At 40.3% G+C, this 21308-nt stretch overlaps 1 protein-coding gene across 1 annotated transcript in view; it reads left to right on the forward strand.

The window, feature by feature from the left end:
- The first annotated feature begins 7896 nt into the window (after positions 1-7896).
- aatkb (apoptosis-associated tyrosine kinase b) overlaps positions 7897-21308 on the forward strand; it is a 54675-nt gene continuing 41263 nt past the window's right edge. The window contains exons 1-2 of the mRNA XM_060940244.1: positions 7897-8117; positions 17881-18022. Coding sequence (XP_060796227.1) covers positions 17920-18022 — 103 coding nt within the window. The 5' untranslated portion in view covers positions 7897-8117; positions 17881-17919. The remainder of the gene's footprint in view (positions 8118-17880; positions 18023-21308) is intronic.

Here is a 21308-nt window from a genome sequence, read left to right on the forward strand (position 1 = left end):
GATTTTTTTTTTTGAGGGGACGTTGGAGTGTCCGATTATAATTTCAAAGTAAATTCTGTATTAAAATTACTAAATAAGCAAATCCGTTACAGTCCATGAAACAGGAAGTATAAGGATGAGAAAAACACAGTTTAAATCGGAAAGCTGCGCACAATGTGAACTGCGCCATCAGAGCAAACTGTTCATTTAGTATTCATGTATTTTAGTGATTTTCGAGTCACTGTCCATTTAATCCGGAGGGAGAGAAACATCACAGCAACGCGACAAGCAATGCGAACTTTGTTGTGTTAGTGTTCGTGTATTTAGTCAGAGAGATAGGAAGATGAATTTACTATCTCTGGTTTAGTGTTCGTTTTCATTTAGTGTTATTCATTTGATATCATCGGATGTTATTGAGCTGTTAGCCTATTGTTACCTTAATTTTGTGACATTTCATGATTAAAAAAAAAAAAAAACATCACCCCTTCTGGTTTTTTGACAACTCGCACCCTGCTTACAAGTATACTGTAAGTACATTGATATCAGTATACTTGGTACACAAAAGTATACTTAAGGAAATATACTTGAACTTAAGTATCTCATCTCATCTCATTATCTCTAGCCGCTTTATCCTTCTACAGGGTCGCAGGCAAGCTGGAGCCTATCCCAGCTGACTACGGGCGAAAGGCGGGGTACACCCTGGACAAGTCGCCAGGTCATCACAGGGCTGACACATAGACACAGACAACCATTCACACTCACATTCACACCTATGGTCAATTTAGAGTCACCAGTTAACCTAACCTGCATGTCTTTGGACTGTGGGGGAAACCGGAGCACCCGGAGGAAACCCACACAGACACGGGGAGAACATGCAAACTCCGCACAGAAAGGCCCTCGCCAGCCCCGGGGCTCGAACCCAGGACCTTCTTGCTGTGAGGCGACAGCGCTAACCACTACACCACCGTGCCGCCCTGAACTTAAGTATACTTAATAAAATGAACTTGAAGTATACTTCTTTTTGATAAGGGCTAGAACAACAGTCTGTGGTTGGTCACTGGTGGTGTCTTGTAAAGGCCTTTTCCTGTCAGTCTGTTTTTGGCCATGTTGAGAGATGGAAACTGCTGACTTCCTAGTGACAGTTAGAAATCTGTCTTGCGAGACAAATATTGTGTCACTGCATATGTCAAAGTCCAAACAAAATTAAATGACTCTTCAAAATCCATCCATTATCTGTAGCCACTTATCCTGTACAGGGTTGCAGGCAAGCTGGAGCCTATCCCAGCTGACTATGGGTGAGAGGCTGGGTACACCCTGGACAAGTCACCAGATCATCACAACTCTTCAAAATCAGTTTCCATAAATGAATTGTATTTAGTATCTGATCAGTGTCATGGGCAACACTATGCTGCTTTATGTCAGCGGAGGGAATATGAAATAAAATATATAGATGTTATTTACCAGCTGGGAGGTCCGTATCGTGAAATACCATGACCGAGGTCTTGAAAGTACTGAGCGAGGCCCTCTGGGCTGAGGTCAGTATTCAAGGTCGAGGTCACGGTATTTCACCATACAGACCGACCTTAAGCTGGTAAATAATATATTTATTTTTTTCTTTACCAAATTCTAACAGAAAATGAGAGCGCCCGAAACGGAAAACAAAGCCGAGCCGCCATTTTGAATCCTCATTCATGGATGTCATGCAAATGGCTCGGTATACAAGTGCACTTCCATGGCAGGAAAAAAACTACATTTTGCCGCCTATGTAGTCCCCTATTTATACAAATAGGAGTCATTCAGGATTCAGCCATGTTTTTGCTCAGCGTTAGCAAGTTACAGATTTTTAGCTTTCTCCTGAAATGTTTTCTTTTATTTCTTCTTCCTCAGGGTAGTAAAACTCGCTTTCGCTGTGAACACTGTCGTTATCACTATCCATGCTGTAAAATTAATGTTATTTTCCTGAGAAATGCTGGCAAAAATTTACAAGATTTTTGATAATCTTATAAATAAATCTTATAAAAAAAAGATAAACGTTGACAATAAATGCTACTATGTTTGTTGTTGTGAACGAGCGAGTCGACAGAGGTCCGTAACCGGGGTCCGTAACTGGGGTCTGTACTGTAGGATACGGACCTGTTCGCCAGCCAATCAGAGCGCAGGATTTGATGGAAACTGCACTGCGAAAAAAATAATAGAAAATATTGTTAGAATTGTTGTATTTTGCTTTTCAGTGACCCCCCCCACACACAATTTTCTTATTAATGTACTAATTGAGGGCGGCACAGTGGTGCAAATGGTTAGCGCGGTCACCTCATAGCAAGAAGGTTCTGGGTTCGAGCCCAGTGGCTGACAGAGGCCTTTCTGTGTGGAGTTTGCATGTTCTCCCCGTGTCTGCATGGGTTTCCTCCGGGTGCTCCAGTTTCCCCCCAAAGACAAGCAGGTTAGGCTAATTGGTGGCTCTAAATTGACTGGGAGTGTGAATTGTTGTTTGTCTCTATGTGTCAGCTGTGTGATGATCTGGTGACTTGTCCAGGGTGTACCCTGCCTCTCGCCCATAGTCAGCTGGGGCAGGCTCCAGCTTGCCTGCGACCTTGCACAGGATAAGCGGTTATGGATAATGGATGGATGTACTAATTTATTCTCAATGTATCAGGTCTGACTTCATAGTTTGGCAGTTTCACTAATCTATAAAACTGCACACACTTTGTTTATATATTAATCAGAATTAATGAGCTCAATCCGCTTGGCAGTTTTTTATATTATATCGGCTTGCCTCCGTGACCGATGTTAGCAGCAGCAGCGTGTAGCGGCAGCTATGATTTTTCCTCATGTCATTTTGGTCAAAATCTGGTTTAAGAAAGAACTAAAGTTGGTGCTGTATTTACTGGGTATTTATGTGTATTACTGTTGCTCTCCCACAGATGGCGTTCCTCTGAGTGAGCTCTCCTGGTCGTCCTCTCTGGCTGTAGTGGCTGTGTCGTTCTCTGGCCTCTTTACCTTCATCTTCCTCATGCTGGCCTGCCTGTGCTGCAAGAAAGGAGAGATTGGATTTAAGGTGAGAACACTGTTAAACAACATCAAGTATCTCTGAAATTTGACAGACATAAAGTAAATCTCACACCATCAGCAGTGGCTCCTTTTTATTTTATTTTTTTTTATTTTTCATTATTATTTTTCTTTTTACATTAGAAAGACCTGAATAAGCTAAGTACGCTTAATTTGTGACTGGAAAACTGAAAATGTGAAGCTGCTGGTGTATGTAATGAACAACCAGAGGTTAGTCAGTCCATATGCTTCTGTCAGGAAGAAAAAAAAAAAAAACTGTAACAGATGCAGCTGCTATCTGATGGACTCAGCATGTGAATTTCAAAAAATGTGGCTGAAGGTACTTGGGAAATTAGGGTAGTGGTGAAAGAAATAAAAGAATGCAAGTTGAAGTCAGAACGAAGACGCTAGGGCAGAGAGAAAGCGCACCTGGTCATCAGTAAATACTCCCTGGGAATCTGCGGTTAACACGGTATTTCACACAGCTGAAAAATCCACGATTCTTCCCTCCTGCCTAATTTTCAGACTCTCAAGTCATCAAATTTCACCTTTATACTGTAAGTGGGCCTACAAAAACCTCCACAGTTGTTCCCTGGTCATGAAAGGCTGATTAGGGAAAATGTGGTTATGCACAATGGTCAAATCTGACGAGAGAGTGAATACATATACATATACATATACATATAACACCCCCCCCCCCCCCCACACACACACACAAATAACGTCGATTGCAAAAGTCTACATAACCTTAAAGGAACAGTCCACCGTACTTCCATAATGAAATATGCTCTTATCTGAATTGAGACGAGCTGCTCCGTACCTCTCCGAGCTTTGCGCGACCTCCCAGTCAGTCAGACGCAGTCAGACGCGCTGTCACTCCTGTTAGCAATGTAGCTAGGCTCAACATGGCCAATGGTATTTTTTGGGGCTGTAGTTAGATGCGACCAAACTCTTCCGCGTTTTTCCTGTTTACCGTCACATCCATAACGGAATTTCGTCACATCCATAACGCTGACTTTTCCTTCCGAAACTCTGCATGAAATACAAAATATTTTAAACAAAGATTTTTTTTTTAATATTCACCTTGGACCCCTCTATCAAATGGATATCTCCATTTCGACATTAGGTTTACAATTTCACAGAGTTTGATAAAAATGTACAGTCACCCAAGAAAAGTGATACTTTTTCTGTCACATCCATAACGCATCTTTTATTGGCATTTTCTGGCATGCCCTAGATGTACTATGGGAATTGTTCTTGTTCTATCACTTCTCCAGTATGGTACAGCCTTAAAATATGCAACACCTGTTTAAATACTGGGAGACAATAAAACATGCACTGGGTCATTTGTTGCCATTTTGAGTTCAAGTGTCACGTCCATAACGCTGGAATTGCTCTTACATAGGTTTATATGACCAGTGATATGAAAAAAGTTCAGTTACACAAATTGAAACGTAGCGATTTTCTATGCTATGGAAAGTCCGCACTATAATGACAGGCGTACTAACACCTTCTGCGCGCTTCGGCAGCGCATTGATATCTGAGCTCCGTATCAATGCGCTGCCGAAGCGCGCAGAAGGTGTTAGTACGCCTGTCATTATAGTGCGGACTTTCCATAGCATAGAAAATCGCTACGTTTCAATTTGTGTAACTGAACTTGTTTCATATCACTGGTCATATAAACCTATGTAAACAGGAAAAACGCGGAAGAGTTTGGTCGCATCTAACTACAGCCCCAAAAAATACCATTGGCCATGCTGAGCCTAGCTACATTGCTAACAGGAGTGACAGCGCGTCTGACTGCGTCTGACTGACTGGGAGGTCGCGCAAAGCTCGGAGAGGTACGGAGCAGCTCGTCTCAATTCAGATAAGAACATATTTCATTATGGAATTACGGTGGACTGTTCCTTTAAGATAAATTTAAGAAGACAAAAAAAAAAGCAGCATTTATAGCAACAAGACCTTTAGGCCCAGAAAATGTGCAATGTTTATGGAGGGTTGTATATTTCTTATATGCACATGAGCAAACTGCATCCGGTGAAATATATCCTGGGGATCAAAGGATCAAAGTAGTGTGGATAAGATAAAGGTTATATGGTGAAGGTTTCTGGTTCTAGTAAGAACTCTGACTGTTGCATTCTGGACTAACTAGAGCTTCTTCTCGACATATCTTACAAGTGCATCTCCAAAAATTAAAATATCATGAAAATGTTCATTTGAAAAATACATTTCATATATTCTATATGCATTACACGTAAAGTTAAATATTTCAAGTCTTTTTTTTTTGTTTTAATTTTGATGATTATGGCTCGTAGCGCATGACAATCAGAAATCCAGTATCTCAAATTATTAGAATATTTCCTAAGATCGATCAAAAAAGGATTTACAATACAGAAATGTCCAACTTCTGAAAAATATGTTCATTTATACACTCAATACTTGATTTGGGATCCTTTAATACGAATTACTGCATCAATACGGCGTGGCATGGAGGCGATCAGCCTGTGGCACTGCTGAGGTGTTATTGAAGCCGAGATTGCTCTGGTAGCGGCCTTCAGCTCATCTGTATTTTTGGGTCAGGTGTTTCTCATCTTCCTCTTGACAATACTTCATAGATTCTGTCTGGGGTTCAGGTCAGGCAAGTTGGCTGACCAATCAAGTGCAGTAATATCATGATCAGCAAACCATTTGGTAGTAGTTTTGGCACTGTGACCAAGTGCTAAGTCCTGCTGGAAAAGGAAATCTGCATCTCCATAAAGCTTGTCAGCAGATGGAAGCATGAAGTGCTCTAAAATCTTCTGGTAGGTAGCTGCGTTGACTTTAGACTTGATAAAACACAGTGGACCAACACCAGCAGATGACATGGCACCCCAAATCATCACAGACTGTGGAAACTTCCCACTGGACTTCAAACACCTTGGATTCTGTGCCTCTCCAGTCTTCCTCCAGACTCTCGGACCTTTGATTTACAAATGAAATGCAAACTTTAAACACTTGAAAAGAGGACTTTGGACCACTGAGCAACAGTCCAGTTCTTTCTCTCCTCAGCCCAGGTAAGATGCTTCTGACATTGTCTCTGGTTCAGGAATGGCTTGATATTAGGAATGTGACAGTTGTAGCCCTTTTTCTGAAGACATCTGTATGTGGTGGCTCTTGATGCCCTTACACCAGCCTCAGTCCACTCCTTGTGAGGCTCTTCCAAGTTCTCAAATCAACTTTTCTTGACAATCCTCTCAAGACTGCAGTCATCCCTGTTGCTTATGCACCTTTTCCAGCCAGCCTTTTCAGCAATGACCTTCTGTGGCTTGCCCTCCTTATGAAGGGTGTTAATGATCGTTTTCTGGACGACTGTCAAGTCAGCAGTCTTCTACATGATCATGGTTGCGTGTCCTGAACTAGACCGAAAAGTACACTGTATTTGTACTGTTTTACTCAAATTCGAAATGAAATACTCTAATATTTTGTGATTTTTAATTTTTTTTTGCACTGTAGGCCATAATTATCAAAATTAAAATAGAAAAATGTTTGAAACATTTTAGTTTACATGTAATGAGACAAGGATATATTAAAGTTTCACTTTCTTAAATAACTGATGGAAAATATTGAACTTTTTCACGATATTCTAATTGCTTGAGGCGCACTAGTGTGTGTGTGTGTGTGTGTGTGTGTGTGTGTGTGTGTGTGTGTGTGTGTCAAGCTGCTTTGTGTCAATTTCCATTGTTAAAAATGCTATACAAATAAAACTGAATTGAGGTACATTTTCCATTGAAAAACCATGGAGGTTGCAAACTTATGCACTCAACTATACAGACAAACAAACTCACAGTCCCTCACACGTTCTAAACCCATATGCGCATTGGTCATGGGTGGCATGGTGATGTAGTGGTTAGCACTATTGACTCACAGCAAGAAGGTTCTGGGTTCGAGCCCAGTGGCTGACGGGGGCCTTTCTGTGTGGAGTTTGCATATTCTCCCTGTGGTGCATGGGTTTCCTCCGGGTGCTCCGGTTTTCCCCACAGTCCAAAGACATGCGGTTAGGTTAACACGGGGTGGCATTGAGCTGAACTGCCCTTGAGCAAGGCACCATACCCCCAACTGCTCCCCGGGCGCTGTAGCATGGCTGCCCACTGCTCTGGGTACGTGTGTGCTCATTGCTCACTTGTGTATGTGTGTATGCGTGTGTTCACAGCTTCAGATGTGTTCAATGCAGAGGACGAATTTCACTGTGATTGAGTGTGCATGTGACAAATAAAGGCTTCTTCTTCATAAAGACAAATGCACATCTGCACATAAACATGATGTGATGCACAGAGCAATGTGCTGTGTGTAACATCTGGCTTACACGTAGAGCACCTACTACCCACATACTGGGTGTGACAGGAAGTGGAAGTGTACCCTTGGGGACAAAGGGAGAGGGAGAGTAAGAGAGAGAAACACAGAGGAGCCTCCTTATTGAACCCGAAGTGCTTCTTGCCTCTACAATAAGATACTCTCTCAAAGTTTTGAGTGTGTGTATGTGTGTGTGTAGAAAGGGTCTGCTCTACAGATGTGAAAAAAGGGTGAGAAAGGAAGGATGAAGAAAAAAAAAGTGATGTCATGAGCTCAGAATGTAAAACTTCATCCCTCCCCCCCCCTGTCATTTTGGCTAGTGTTCTCAGCTGCTGCTGTCTCTTTTCTCTCTGGACTTTGCCCCTCCTTTCATCCATTCATCCATCCAGCCGTCCATGCATTCACCCATTCATCCGCCTCTTAATCTGTCCGTCTGCCTCTCGTTTTCGTTCTCCCTCCCACATTTCCTGCTCTCCACTCTCTCTGCATTCCTTATAAGTTAGCTGCACAATATCATCCACAAGGTGACTGGCTCTTTAGAAGACCAACTATGAGTCTCTCTCTACAATGTGGTCTGAAACGTACGATTTTCCAGTGCAATGCATGTGCTGACGCTGAGGGAGCTTCAGCAAGGGCATTTAGGTCAGACGTTATTAAGTGAGGGTGCAGAAAACAGTACAGGTACCCTCAGGTGTTACGGCTATACTACTGACACACCATAAGGAACTCGGGTCCAATATGTGGGCTATCAGTGATGGGACAAGGTAAGTTTTACAGTTTGATTCATTCTTTATATTTGTTATTTTGAGATTTCTGATATTCACTAACTTTTTTAATGACTTGCTGAATACAGAGGCTGCTGTTTAAACAGGTAATAGTTTGGGGGTAGATTATTATTAATAATATATCTGAATTGAGATATGGTTAACCAAGCCAAAAAGATGTTTTTTTTTCTATACTTGTGCACCATATGTTGTTTCATACCCCATACCCAATGAATTATGCACGAGAAACATAAATGCTGAATTGCTGTCTTTAGGCTGTAGGAGGAAATAATTTAATCCCTGTTTATCTTGGAAACTACAGTAAACACAGTGTGAAATTTATTATCCGGGATATGGTCGAAAATATACTGGTCAAGTGCTGTTTTCTTCTTCATTCTCATGATCTCAGCATTTTATCACTGAGATTACCAACACAGCAAGTCAAATACCTGTGTGGATTGAGCATTTGATGAAATATTTCTGTACCAATTGTTATTACGCTGTTTGGAAATGTGGAAGAAAATACAGTGCTGCGCAAAAACATCAGCGTTAAGGTCTGAGCACAGGCTTCCATATTTAGCAAGAGTTAAGCCGAAAAGTCATAAGATTACGTCCTGCTTTATACTAATTTTAAGATTATGTACTGCTTTTAGTCCTGAATTTAAATGAAACTGTTCAGTGAGATTTGTCTGTGAATACAATCCACTGAATGCTGCATTTACACAAACACACATTTTGTCTAATTTATAATATAATAAAATACTCATAATATTTCACATCCAGTTTGATGTAGCATTTGACGAGTAATTACATTTAAGGATGGAACTGGCATAATTGTTGTGTGCGCATAGTTTATCATGTAGTAGTACAGAGTACGCATCCAGGAAGGCCTGAATTTACAGTGTCACTGGAATTAACCATCATTTCTACAGAGATAGTTAATTTCTAGACACATGGTTTGGTCAAAAAAAAGGGCCTTAAAAAGGCATTAATAGCTTATGGATAAATATCATTCGATAGATAGATAGATAGATAGATAGATAGATAGATAGATAGATAGATAGATAGATAGATAGATAGATAGATATAGGTGATTTTTTTTATTATACCAACACAAAGACTGTACAATATAACAAAACGAAAGACAGTAGTGCATAGACAGTGAATACAGATGTGTAATGAACAAAGGGAAGAGGTAGATTTTTAAAAGTGAAAATTAAATCCTTAAGTGATTCAGTGATTTGTAGTATATACATCATACCAGTCAAAAGTTTGTACACCCCTACTCATTCATAGGTTTTTCTGTATTTTGGCCATTCTCTCCACTGAAGAATAATATTGAAGACACCCAAACTCCAACAACATATAGAACACATATGGAATTATGTGATAAACAAAAATCACATCACACATCACATTATCTCTAGCCGCTTTATCCTTCTACAGGGTCGCAGGCAAGCTGGAGCCTATCCCAGCTGACTACGGGCGAAAGGCGGGGTACACCCTGGACAAGTCGCCAGGTCATCACAGGGCTGACACATAGACACAGACAACCATTCACACTCACATTCACACCTACGGTCAATTTAGAGTCACCAGTTAACCTAACCTGCATGTCTTTGGACTGTGGGGGAAACCGGAGCACCCGGAGGAAACCCACGCGGACACGGGGAGAACATGCAAACTCCGCACAGAAAGGCCCTCGCCGGCCCCGGGGCTCGAACCCAGGACCTTCTTGCTGTGAGGCGACAGCGCTAACCACTACACCACCGTGCCGCCGATAAACAAAAATGGTTAAAAAAAAAACCCCAACCAACCCCCCCCCCAAAAAAAAAAACATATTTTAGATTCTTCAAAGTAGCCACCGTTCCCCCCCCCCCCCCCCACACACACACACACGCACGCACACACATTTTTCTTTTTAATTAAAATTTTTCCCCTCCGAGAAACATGTGATAAGAGCCATTGCAATCAACCAAGCAGCATTATACCCAAGTTTCTGGAAGGCAGATGTCCATGTGGAAATTCAATCCTCTATACACAGTGACTCTCTGCTGCTTTGTTTACTGTAACTCTCAGGGTGTGTAAACTCATACAGTAAATCCTTTTTTTTAATCTGCCTCAGTTTTCATGCACATCCTGCCTGAGAGAAAAATCACATCATCTGGGAAACTTTATAATATAATAAACTGACTGTAGACACAAATAATGGCATGCATTGCAGACACGTTACAAGATGTTGGCTTATGAGATTTGTATTTTCACTGAAGACATTCCCATTTTGAAATTTCAGTTTTCTCACTAGCCATGTCACAACAGAGATACCTCGAGTTAACTAGTCAATATTTACTGCACAGAAATTACTACTGATCATAGTACCATACGTTTAGTCTTAATTTGGCGTGTTGAATTGTGTCCCTTCATTCATGGCAATACTTGAGGATTTATTCTGTCTGAACATAATTTATGGGAATACAAACCATCCAAAGTCTCCCTGCTTTCCCCTACTATTGGCATGACAAAACAGCTCAAGGGTTGGGAACTACTATCCTGAAACATGTCAAGCAATACGACTATAGACAATTCCTCACAAACAGAAAGAACTCCAGGAATAACTCGAATCAAAGATGTGAATCGATTTGTGATAAGACTCACTCAAAAGAGTCGTTCAAAGAATCGATTCTTTCACAAACCTATCCATCACTAGTGTGTGTGTGTGTGTGTGTGTGTGTGCGCGCACAAGAAGGTCCGGGTTTGAGCCCCGTGGCCGGCGAGGGCCTTTCTGTGCGGAGTTTGCATGTTCTCCCCGTGCCTGCATGGGTTTCCTCCGGGTGCTCCGGTTTCCCCCACAGTCCAAAGACATGCAGGTTAGGTTAACTGGTGACTCTAAATTGACCGTAGGTGTGAATGTGAGTGTGAATGGTTGTCTGTGTCTATGTGTCAGCCCTGTGATGACCTGGTGACTTGTCCAGGGTGTACCCCGCCTTTTGCCCGTAGTCAGCTGGGATAGGCTCCAGCTTGCCTGCGACCCTTTAGAACAGGATAAGCGGCTACAGATAATGGATGGATGGATGGATTGATGGTTGTTATTAGTGATGGATCGGTTTGCGAAAGAATCAATTCGTGACTTGACTCGCTCAAAAGAGTTGTTCAAGAATTGATTCCTTCACAAACCGAGCCATCACTAATATATACTAATAACAACCTAATAATACTTAATTATTGGTTGTTATTAGTGATGCATTGGTTTGTGAAAGAATCAATTCATGATTTGACTCACTCAAAGGAGTTGCTCAAAGAACTGATTCCTTCACAAATTGATCCATCACTATATATATATATCCATCCTAATAACAACCTAATAATACTAATAATACTTAATTACTGGTGGTTATTAGTGATGGATCAGTTTACAAAAGAATCGATTCGTGATTTGACTCACTCAAAAGAGTCATTCAAAGAACTGATTCCTTTGCAAATCGATCCATCACTAATATATCCACTAATAACATTTACTCTTAATTAAAAGTAAATGTACACTACATTAAACATTACTTTTTTTACTCTAATTAACATGACTGTTTAATTTACTGTAAATTAACCAAGGACAATGCAGATTATTGGTTTCAGTCCAAGAGTATTGTCTAGTCTTTCACAGACGATATTGTTTATCTACACAGGGATTGATAATGATTCGTTAACATCAGTTTAAGTCTAGTTTATGATTTACACTACCGTTCAAAAATTTGGGGTCACCCAGACAATTTTGTGTTTTCCATGAAAAGTCACACTTTTATTTACCACCATAAGTTGTAAAATGAATAGAAAATATAGTCAAGACATTTTTCTGGCCATTTTGAGCATTTAATCGACCCCACAAATGTGATGCTCCAGAAACTCAATCTGCTCAAAGGAAGGTCAGTTTTATAGCTTCTCTAAAGAGCTCAACTGTTTTCAGCTGTGCTAACATGATTGTACAAGGGTTTTCTAATCATCCATTAGCCTTCTGAGGCAATGAGCAAACACATTGTACCATTAGAACACTGGAGTGAGAGTTGCTGGAAATGGGCCTCTATACACCTATGGAGATATTGCACCAAAAACCAGACATTTGCAGCTAGAATAGTCATTTAGCACATTAGCAATGTATAGAGTGGATTTCTGATTAGTTTAAAGTGATCTTCATTGAAAAGAACAGTGCTTTTCTTTCAAAAAGAAGGACATTTCAAAGTGACCCCAAACTTTTGAACGGTAGTGTACATATCTGAGTAAGGTTCTTGGGCTGATTTTAAAACCATGAGTGAATAGATATATTCACTGAAATACTGACACAGAATAATGGGTCAGAGAGAGAAAGGGTTTTCATAACAACATAACATTATCCATCCATCCATCCATCCATCCATCCGTCTGTTAACAAAAAGCTTTGGTTGCTAAGCAACATGACAGGAAATTATTATGGCATTCTGTGGACAAAATACTGGCTTAAGTGTAACGTTTTATCATTGGTTTGAAACCTGGTGTATTAACACAGAATTCAAGTCATGTGATGCAGTCCCAGGTATACGTATGCCAAACATTTTATAACGACTTCAGACACAGCTCAACCAGATTTTAAAAGGGGATCGAAATGTATGTTCCTTGAAATACTATAATAAACAGTGAAGTAAGAAGAGAATGATAATCATATTTGTGCATAATAATAATAATAATAATAATAGGTTTAAGCAAAAGGAACAGTTTCCAGGCATAAAAAAGACACGTCTCAGTTTTGACCCATATGCACATAATTAGTGTAAGAATCCCTCGAGCTTTTTCAGTGAGTCTCTCAATGGCTGACTCCCAGTCGCAGAAAGATTTCCTGTGTGAGAGATTTCCTGTCACTGAGCTGCATGGGACTTGTGAGACTCCATAAAGCTTTTCATTCAACCAGAATTAAAGTAAATGTGATAAAATGAACATTTGATATGAATTACGTTGTCTGGTGATAAGCGTTCATTTCACTTCTTACATTGTAAATAAATAAACAAATTAATTAATTAATTAATTAATTAGGCTAATTCCCTCGAGGGGAAACAGGAAAAGCTGGGAATTATGTGGAACACTGAGGGGTCGTGTGAAGATCAGGACCATAGTGTCCCAGAGACGACAGTATGCATGCATGCGTGCGTGTGTGTGTGTGTGTGTGTGTGTGTGTGTGTGTACGGTAAAGTATATAAGCCTCTCAAGGTCACTGTTTTCCATTTCTTTAACCCCAGACCCCAGCAGTTTTTGAAGTCCTGTGGATGACTCTAAGAGCATCTGGAGAAAGATTTCAGATTTTTATTAACCTGCAATTATTATTATTTTATTCCTTTTTCACCACTGCTCTTTATCGTGTCACTGTGGGCACATTTACATCACACTGTAATATTTGAGACAAGGCTGTGGGTGATGATCTAAACTAGTAAATATATCTGCGTCTTTATTGGGTCTGAGGGACATTAATGTGGTTAAAAGCATGACTCTGTTTGCTCACTGTAATCAAAGTATTCACATCGATAATCATTCCGGTAAAAATGTATTCGTGTATATTGATGTTTTTTGAAGACGACTTAATGATGAGTGATAAGTGTGGCTCATAATCAGTAGATAATTGCAGCATGTATTTGTTTGTGCATCTTTACTCCAGCATATTGGCTTTAACATTAACTTGAGAGTGCGTGCAGCTTTATTAATAAAACATACAGGAATCGTGGCTTTTTCTTTGTATTTCTATGTACACAGCAGTAGTAAATGGACCATGGGCTGCTCCGTTGTTTTTCTGGCAGCTGTTCTGATGCATTATGTGTTCGTGTGCAAGAGAACAAATGAAAGATGATAATGTGTGCAGCAGAAGTCGAGTTCTGTTTGTTGATACAAAAACTTTTGAGAGTTTGGAAGTAAGACCTGTTATATTCTGGTGGAATACATGAAAAGAAATATTGATTTCAGAAGAACATTTCTGTTCCAGACTGTTTAATTATGGTTACATGTTCAGTGACATTTTGCATCCTACAGAAAAAATTTTTGGATAATAATAATTATTCTATCCACATTCACTGGATATGAGCAATCGTGCATTCTGACTGGCTACTTTACTACTAGGATATCATCTCGTATACTGTGAGTAGAGAAAAACAAAATGGTAGAGCATTTTGCTCAATCAACCAAGGATGAAATAAAAACTCTACTCAAAAACAAACCCCCCCAAAATACAAAAAAGCAACAAAATATAGAATGAAAGTATTTGATGGTAAGAACGTATCTTTTTTATGTTTCAAGAATAATTATCATAGCATTTTTCACCAATTGCTCCTGTCATTCTGCCTATTTGTTTACATTCTTGATCTTTAAGCATTAAAATTTGTTGATTTTTTTTTAGACTGGTTAAAAAGTGCAAAGAAGTTTGAAAGATGAACTGCTGATGTAAATCTTGTCAAATTTGAATATTTTGCGATGCATGTATGCAATTTGTCATGTGTCGATTTTGTCGGATGTTTTGTAAAAAGTTTTTATTTATCAAATTTGCAAAATATAAAAATAGAAATGCTCTGTTTCTCAAAATCCAGTGAATGTGGATAGAATAAAACAGTTATTCCACTCAATCTTGATGTTCATGGCTTATAGCTATCAGCTCATGTACAACTTGATTTCATGGAATAGCTGTTAAATATTACATTCATAGTCGGAAGAGACACTGAGAACTTTTGGTAAGTGCTGGTATATTTAATTAACTTCAGTATATTGAATTTAATTTAATTTTACTTGGCATAATATTTTCACATGGAAATCCCTTGTGGTCCTCCAGCTGTTCCTTTTTTGTACCTTTAACTTTTCCAGCCTCTTATTGCCCCTGTCCCAACTTTTTTGAGATGTGTTGCTGTCATGAAATTTCAAATGAGCCAATATTTGGTATGAAATTTCAAAATTTCACACTTTGTGTGTGTGTGTGTGTGTGTGTATCTGTATATATATATATATATATATATATATATATATATATATATATATATATATATATATATATATGTATATGTATATAAATACACACACACACACACACACACACACACACACACGCAGTGGTGCTTGAAAGTTTGTGAACCCTTTTGAATTTTCTATCTTTCTGCATAAATATGACCTAAAACATCATCAGATTTTCACACAAGTCCTAAAAGTAGATAAAGAGAACCCAGTTAAACAAATGAGACAAAAATATTATACTTGCTCATTTATTTATTGAGGAAAATGATCCAATATTACATATCTGTGAGTGGCAAAAGTATGTGAACCTTTGCTTTCAGTATCTGGTGTGACCCCCTTGTGCAGCAATAACTGCAACTAAACATTTGCGGTAACTGTTGATCAGTCCTGCACACCGGCTTGGAGGAATTTTAGCCCATTCCTCCGTACAGAACAGCTTCAACTCTGGGATGTTGGTGGGTTTCCTTACATGAACTGCTCGCTTCAGGTCCTTCCACAACATTTCGATTGGATTAAGGTCAGGACTTTGACTTGGCCATTCCAAAACATTAACTTTATTCTTCTTTAACCATTCTTTGGTAGAACGACTTGTGTGCTTAAGGTCGTTGTCTTGCTGCATTACCCACCTTCTCTTGAGATTCAGTTCATGGACAGATGTCCTGACATTTTCCTTTAGAATTTGCTGGTATAATTCAGAATTCATTGTGCCATCAATGATGGCAAGCCGTCCTGGCCCAGATGCAGCAAAACAGGCCCAAACCATGATACTACCACCACCATGTTTCACAGATGGGATAAGGTTCTTATGCTGGAATGCAGTGTTTTCCTTTCTCCAAACAGAATGCTTCTCATTTAATCCAAAAAGTTCTATTTTATTCTCATCCATCGACAAAACATTTTTCCAATAGCCTTCTGGCTTGTCCACGTGATATTTAGCAAACTGCAGATGAGCAGCAATGTTCATTTTGGAAAGCAGTGGCTTTCTCCTCGCAACCCTGCCATGCACACCATTGTTGTTCAGTGTTCTCCTGATGGTGGTCTCATGAACATTAACATTAGCCAATGTGAGAGAGGCCTTCAGTTGCTCAGAAGTTACCCTGGGGTCCTTTGTGACCTCACCGACTATTACACGCCTTGCTCTTGGAGTGATCTTTGTTGGTCGACCACTCCTGGGGAGGGTAACAATGGTCTTGAATTTCCTCCCTTTGTACACAATCTGTCTGACTGTGGATTGGTGGAGTCCAAACTCTTTAGAGATGGTTTTGTAACCTTTTCCAGCCTGATGAGCATCAACAACGCTTTTTCTGAGGTCCTCAGAAATCTCCTTTGTTCGTGCCATGATACACTTCCACAAACATGTGTTGTGAAGATCAGACTTTGATAGATCCCTATTCTTTAAATAAAACAGGGTGCCCACTCACACCTGATTGTCATCCCATTGATTGAAAACACCAGACTCTAATTTCACCTTCAAATTAACTGCTAATCCTAGAGGTTCACATACTTTTGCCACTCACAGATATGTAATATTGGATCTCATCTCATCTCATTATCTCTAGCCGCTTTATCCTGTTCTACAGGGTTGCAGGCAAGCTGGAGCCTATCCCAGCTGACTACGGGCGAAAGGCGGGGTACACCCTGGACAAGTTGCCAGGTCATCACAGGGCTGACACATAGACACAGACAACCATTCACACTCACATTCACACCTACCGGGAGCACCCGGAGGAAACCCACATGGACACGGGGAGAACATGCAAACTCCACACAGAAAGGTCCTCGCCGGCAACGGGGCTCGAACCCAGGACCTTCTTGCTGTGAGGCGACAGCGCTAACCACTACACCAACGTGCCGCCCTAATATTGGATCATTTTCCTCAATAAATAAATGACCAAGTATAATATTTTTGTCTCATTTCTTTAACTGGGTTCTCTTTATCTACTTTTAGGACTTGTGTGAAAATCTGATGATGTTTTAGGTCATATTTATGCAGAAATATAGAAAGGGTTCACAAACTTAAGCACCAATGTGCTTCACTGGAAATCAAATTGGAAGCAAATTAAAGTTCTGCATATCGAATTTGCTTCTGAAATTGTTTGCTTTTTTTTTTTTATTAACATGCTGCCCAAAGACACTTCTTTATTCATGAAGCAGGAAATTATGAGGTTACATTTCAAATGTGCTGGAGTACACAACAACAATAACAACTAGAAAGGCACTCATTAGACTGCATACCTCCACTAAGCTACATATTCAGATTTGCATCAAAATCTCATCAATCATTCTTTGGCACATGGCTCACTTTTCCTTAAAATTTTATCAAAATCCCTTCACTACTTTTTGAGTTACATTGGGAACAAACAAACAAATGGAGGTGAAAACCTAACCTCCTCCAACAAAGCTGGCAGAGATCACAACAACAGCATGTATCACTGTCCAAATTACAAACTGCACTTTCTGCTAATCAGGTTCATATGAAATGAGCAAATGCTCAATTGAAAATGTTCTCTTCCATTTGGGTCAAAATGATTCTGCACAGACAGCAGGGGACTGTGTGGACAAAATATTACAGTGCTGTATATTGCAGTGAAAACATTTGATATACAATTCATTTTTTACTCAATTATTCTGATTAAATTTTAGTTATTTAATCATCCAGCCTTGCAAATCCATCATACTGTAGTGCCCCTCTCCCCTCCACCCACATTCTCTGTGTTTGATCTCAGCTCTTTGCTCTCTGTGTACGCTGCTGGTGTAGGAGTTTGAGAATGCAGAGGGAGATGAATACCAGGCCGACATGTCCACCCTGGCATCGCCAGCCTCTGGTGGCAGCCCTGATGTCTACGTTCTGCCTCTGAGTGAAGTCTCACTGCCTGTCGCCAAACAACCCAGCCGTTCAGGTGAGTCACCTGTTTCCTGCTTCTAATGCCAGCATCCGTGATCACGAAGTATAACAAATAACAAAAATTTATTAACAAGTAGTCTTGAGCCAGCATTGATTTTTTTGTTTTGTTTTGTTTTGTTAGGGTTTGTCTGATAAAAATTGGAAACGTAAATCAAAGACTCAAGATTGAAGAGACTGGGGTACAGTGTCTACACTAAAAAGCATAACGAGTGCATTCTCACTAAATTACTTCTATTCAGGGCTCAGAAACAGAATATAAAAATCAATTAGTGTGTTCTGAGCAGAATCAATACTTTATCGTTTCACTTCTTGCATTTCGACTTCAACATAGCATTCCTAAATGAGTTGAAAAAAAGGAAAAAAAAAAGAATCTGTTCTTTTTCACATAGACTGGGTGTGATTGTAGAATTTTTATTTTAAACCTCGCAGCTGTGTTTGTATTGATGAGGACATTCCCCCTAACCCATATATATAATAAGCATATATTGATTCACTGGAGATTATTGTCATAAAAAATAAGTTCATGGTTACATATCGTCAGTGTCACTCCCCTATTTAGAAATGAATAGAGATAGGAGCTGGTTAAATGCCCATCCCGAGTCTGGTTTAGCTCAGGTGTTTTTCTCTCAGAATAACAACCACATGCTTGGTTTTCTGTCTAATGCATACTTTAACATCTCATCTCATTATCTGTAGCCGCTTTATCCTTCTACAGGGTCGCAGGCAAGCTGGAGCCTATCCCAGCTGACTATGGGCGAAAGGCGGGGTACACCCTGGACAAGTCGCCAGGTCATCACAGGGCTGACACATAGACACAGACAACCATTCACACTCACACCTACGCTCAATTTAGACTCACCAGTTAACCTAACCTGCGTGTCTTTGGACCGTGGGGGAAACCGGAGCACCCAGAGGAAACCCACGGGGAGAACATGCAAACTCCACACAGAAAGGCCCTCGCCGGCCCCGGGGCTTGAACCCAGGACCTTCTTGCTGTGAGGCGACAGCGCTAACCACTACACCACCCTGCCGCCGTACTTTAACATGATGAAATTTAATACTGAGATTTTTTTAATGACTTTGTTCCATGAACTGAAGCTTTGTAGCACTATATCCTGTCCATAGCAAGAATAAAATGATGCATTGAATGAAACCACATTAGATATGATGGCGATACAAAAATATTTTGGGGGATTTTAGAAGAAAAGGCGGAAATAATTAGCTTGTAGGATGCATGAAAAAGGAAACTTAACCAGCAACAGAGATTTCAAATTAATGTTTCTGTTCGGAAACATTTCAGGATGATTACATTTTCCATTATGTTTTACTTCCCTGAGAAAGGGCTTTGCACAGGAATCAATGAATACATTAATAGTTGGAACAGGCACAGAGGATGTTTGGTAAGGGTATATTCAATTTCATTTCATAATAATTGGTGTAATAACTTACATACTGTATATGTGTAAGTGTAACATCCTTGTTCAAAGTCCTTCCCGCACCATACATGGCACGTTTGGTGGCTCCGATCTCCATTTCATAGCCCTCAGCCTCTCGCCTATATTACATAGCTAGGGTTACAGTGGGGAACTAGTCCTCTGGTAACTGCAAGAGTTTGGCTCCCCACTCACCTCTGTATTGCAGAGTGCCTTGTCAGTAGGCACCATTTTTATGATGGTCTTTGGTATGACCCGACCATGAGTAGAACTCGCGATCTCCCAATCGAGAGGCGGACACCCTAACCGCTAGGCCACTCGCCGGTGCAGCCTTGTTTGGTGGGACAGATAGTTTGAAGATAGTGGAAGATATGTGTACAGATAGTTTGTGCATTAAGTGGATGATGTCTCTTGCTCAGTGATCATCTCGAGAAATGCTCAGCAAGAGTTCTACTGCAAAGATATTTAACAGTTATTCCACAAAATCAAGTCGTACATGAGCGGATAGCCAATGAGGCACGTAGCACCAAGTTGGCTATAGACCATTTGCACATGACGTCACATGTCCCATGACCCTCTCTGATTTAGCTGTGTCCACCATCTCTGTGGAATAACACATACATAGCAACAAGTACCTTAATATGAAATCCCGCAAATTTGCACAGTTATTGGCTGCTTAAACAATTCTGCTAAGGCTGGAGTCAGATTGTTTAGTTTACCCGCTGTTAAAACGCAAGAAAGACCCCAAATGGAAGATCTAACCTGTAGACGACAGAGACAGTGGCTTGCAAATCTGAATAGATTGGACATAAAAGAGACCAGCTACAAATATGTACGAGTATGTGCAATGTGTAATTTCGTAAAGGGTAAGTTTATATTTCTACCGTTTATGTGAACCATAGACAAAATATATATAAAGATGCGACATACTGTAAGTGATATCCATGTAAGCGCAACTCCAATTTATATTGCAGTTACAAATGCATAGCACAAAGCCCCAGTAAAATGTAAGTAGTTGAGCTCGGTAAAATATTGCCTTAGAAGACGTCAATAATTAGGGGTTTTTTTTGTGTGTGTGTTTTGTGTAACATTTGCCCACATCAGGAACCTACTAGATCAGGGGTATTCAATTAAAAGTCACTGAGGTCCAGTTATTAAATTTTGTCCAAGTAGAAGGTCCGACCCGAAGTCCAGCTTGTGTCTTATAGCCTTCCCCTACCGGTATGTCCACATTTTCATATGGTTTCAACAATATTTATTGTTAATTTCCAATGCAGGAAATGAACTGAGTGCACAACTATCTCTTTTACCATAAATAAAAGTAGTCCCAGGAAAATAAATTCAAGGCCTTTATTTCAGATTAAAGAAAACAGAAACCTCAGAATCTCATCTCATTATCTCTAGCCGCTTTATCCTTCTACAGGGTCGCAGGCAAGCTGGAGCCTATCCCAGCTGACTACGGGCGAAAGGCGGGGTACACCCTGGACAAGTCGCCAGGTCATCACAGGGCTGACACATAGACACAGACAACCATTCACACTCACATTCACACCTACGGTCAATTTAGAGTCACCAGTTAACCTAACCTGCATGTCTTTGGACTGTGGGGGAAACCGGAGCACCCGGAGGAAACCCACGCGGACACGGGGAGAACATGCAAACTCCGCACAGAAAGGCCCTCGCCGGCCACGGGGCTCGAACCCAGGACCTTCTTGCTGTGAGGCGACAGCGCTAACCACTACACCACCATGCCGCCCACAAACCTCAGAATAAAATAAATAAAAAAGTGCAAACAGAGTGGAATAACTCCTTTTTCTCTTAAATTAAAGAGGTCCCAACCTGAAGAAT

This window comes from Neoarius graeffei, chromosome 14 (genome assembly GCF_027579695.1).
Source record: "Neoarius graeffei isolate fNeoGra1 chromosome 14, fNeoGra1.pri, whole genome shotgun sequence".
NCBI classification, from domain to species: Eukaryota; Metazoa; Chordata; class Actinopteri; order Siluriformes; family Ariidae; genus Neoarius; species Neoarius graeffei.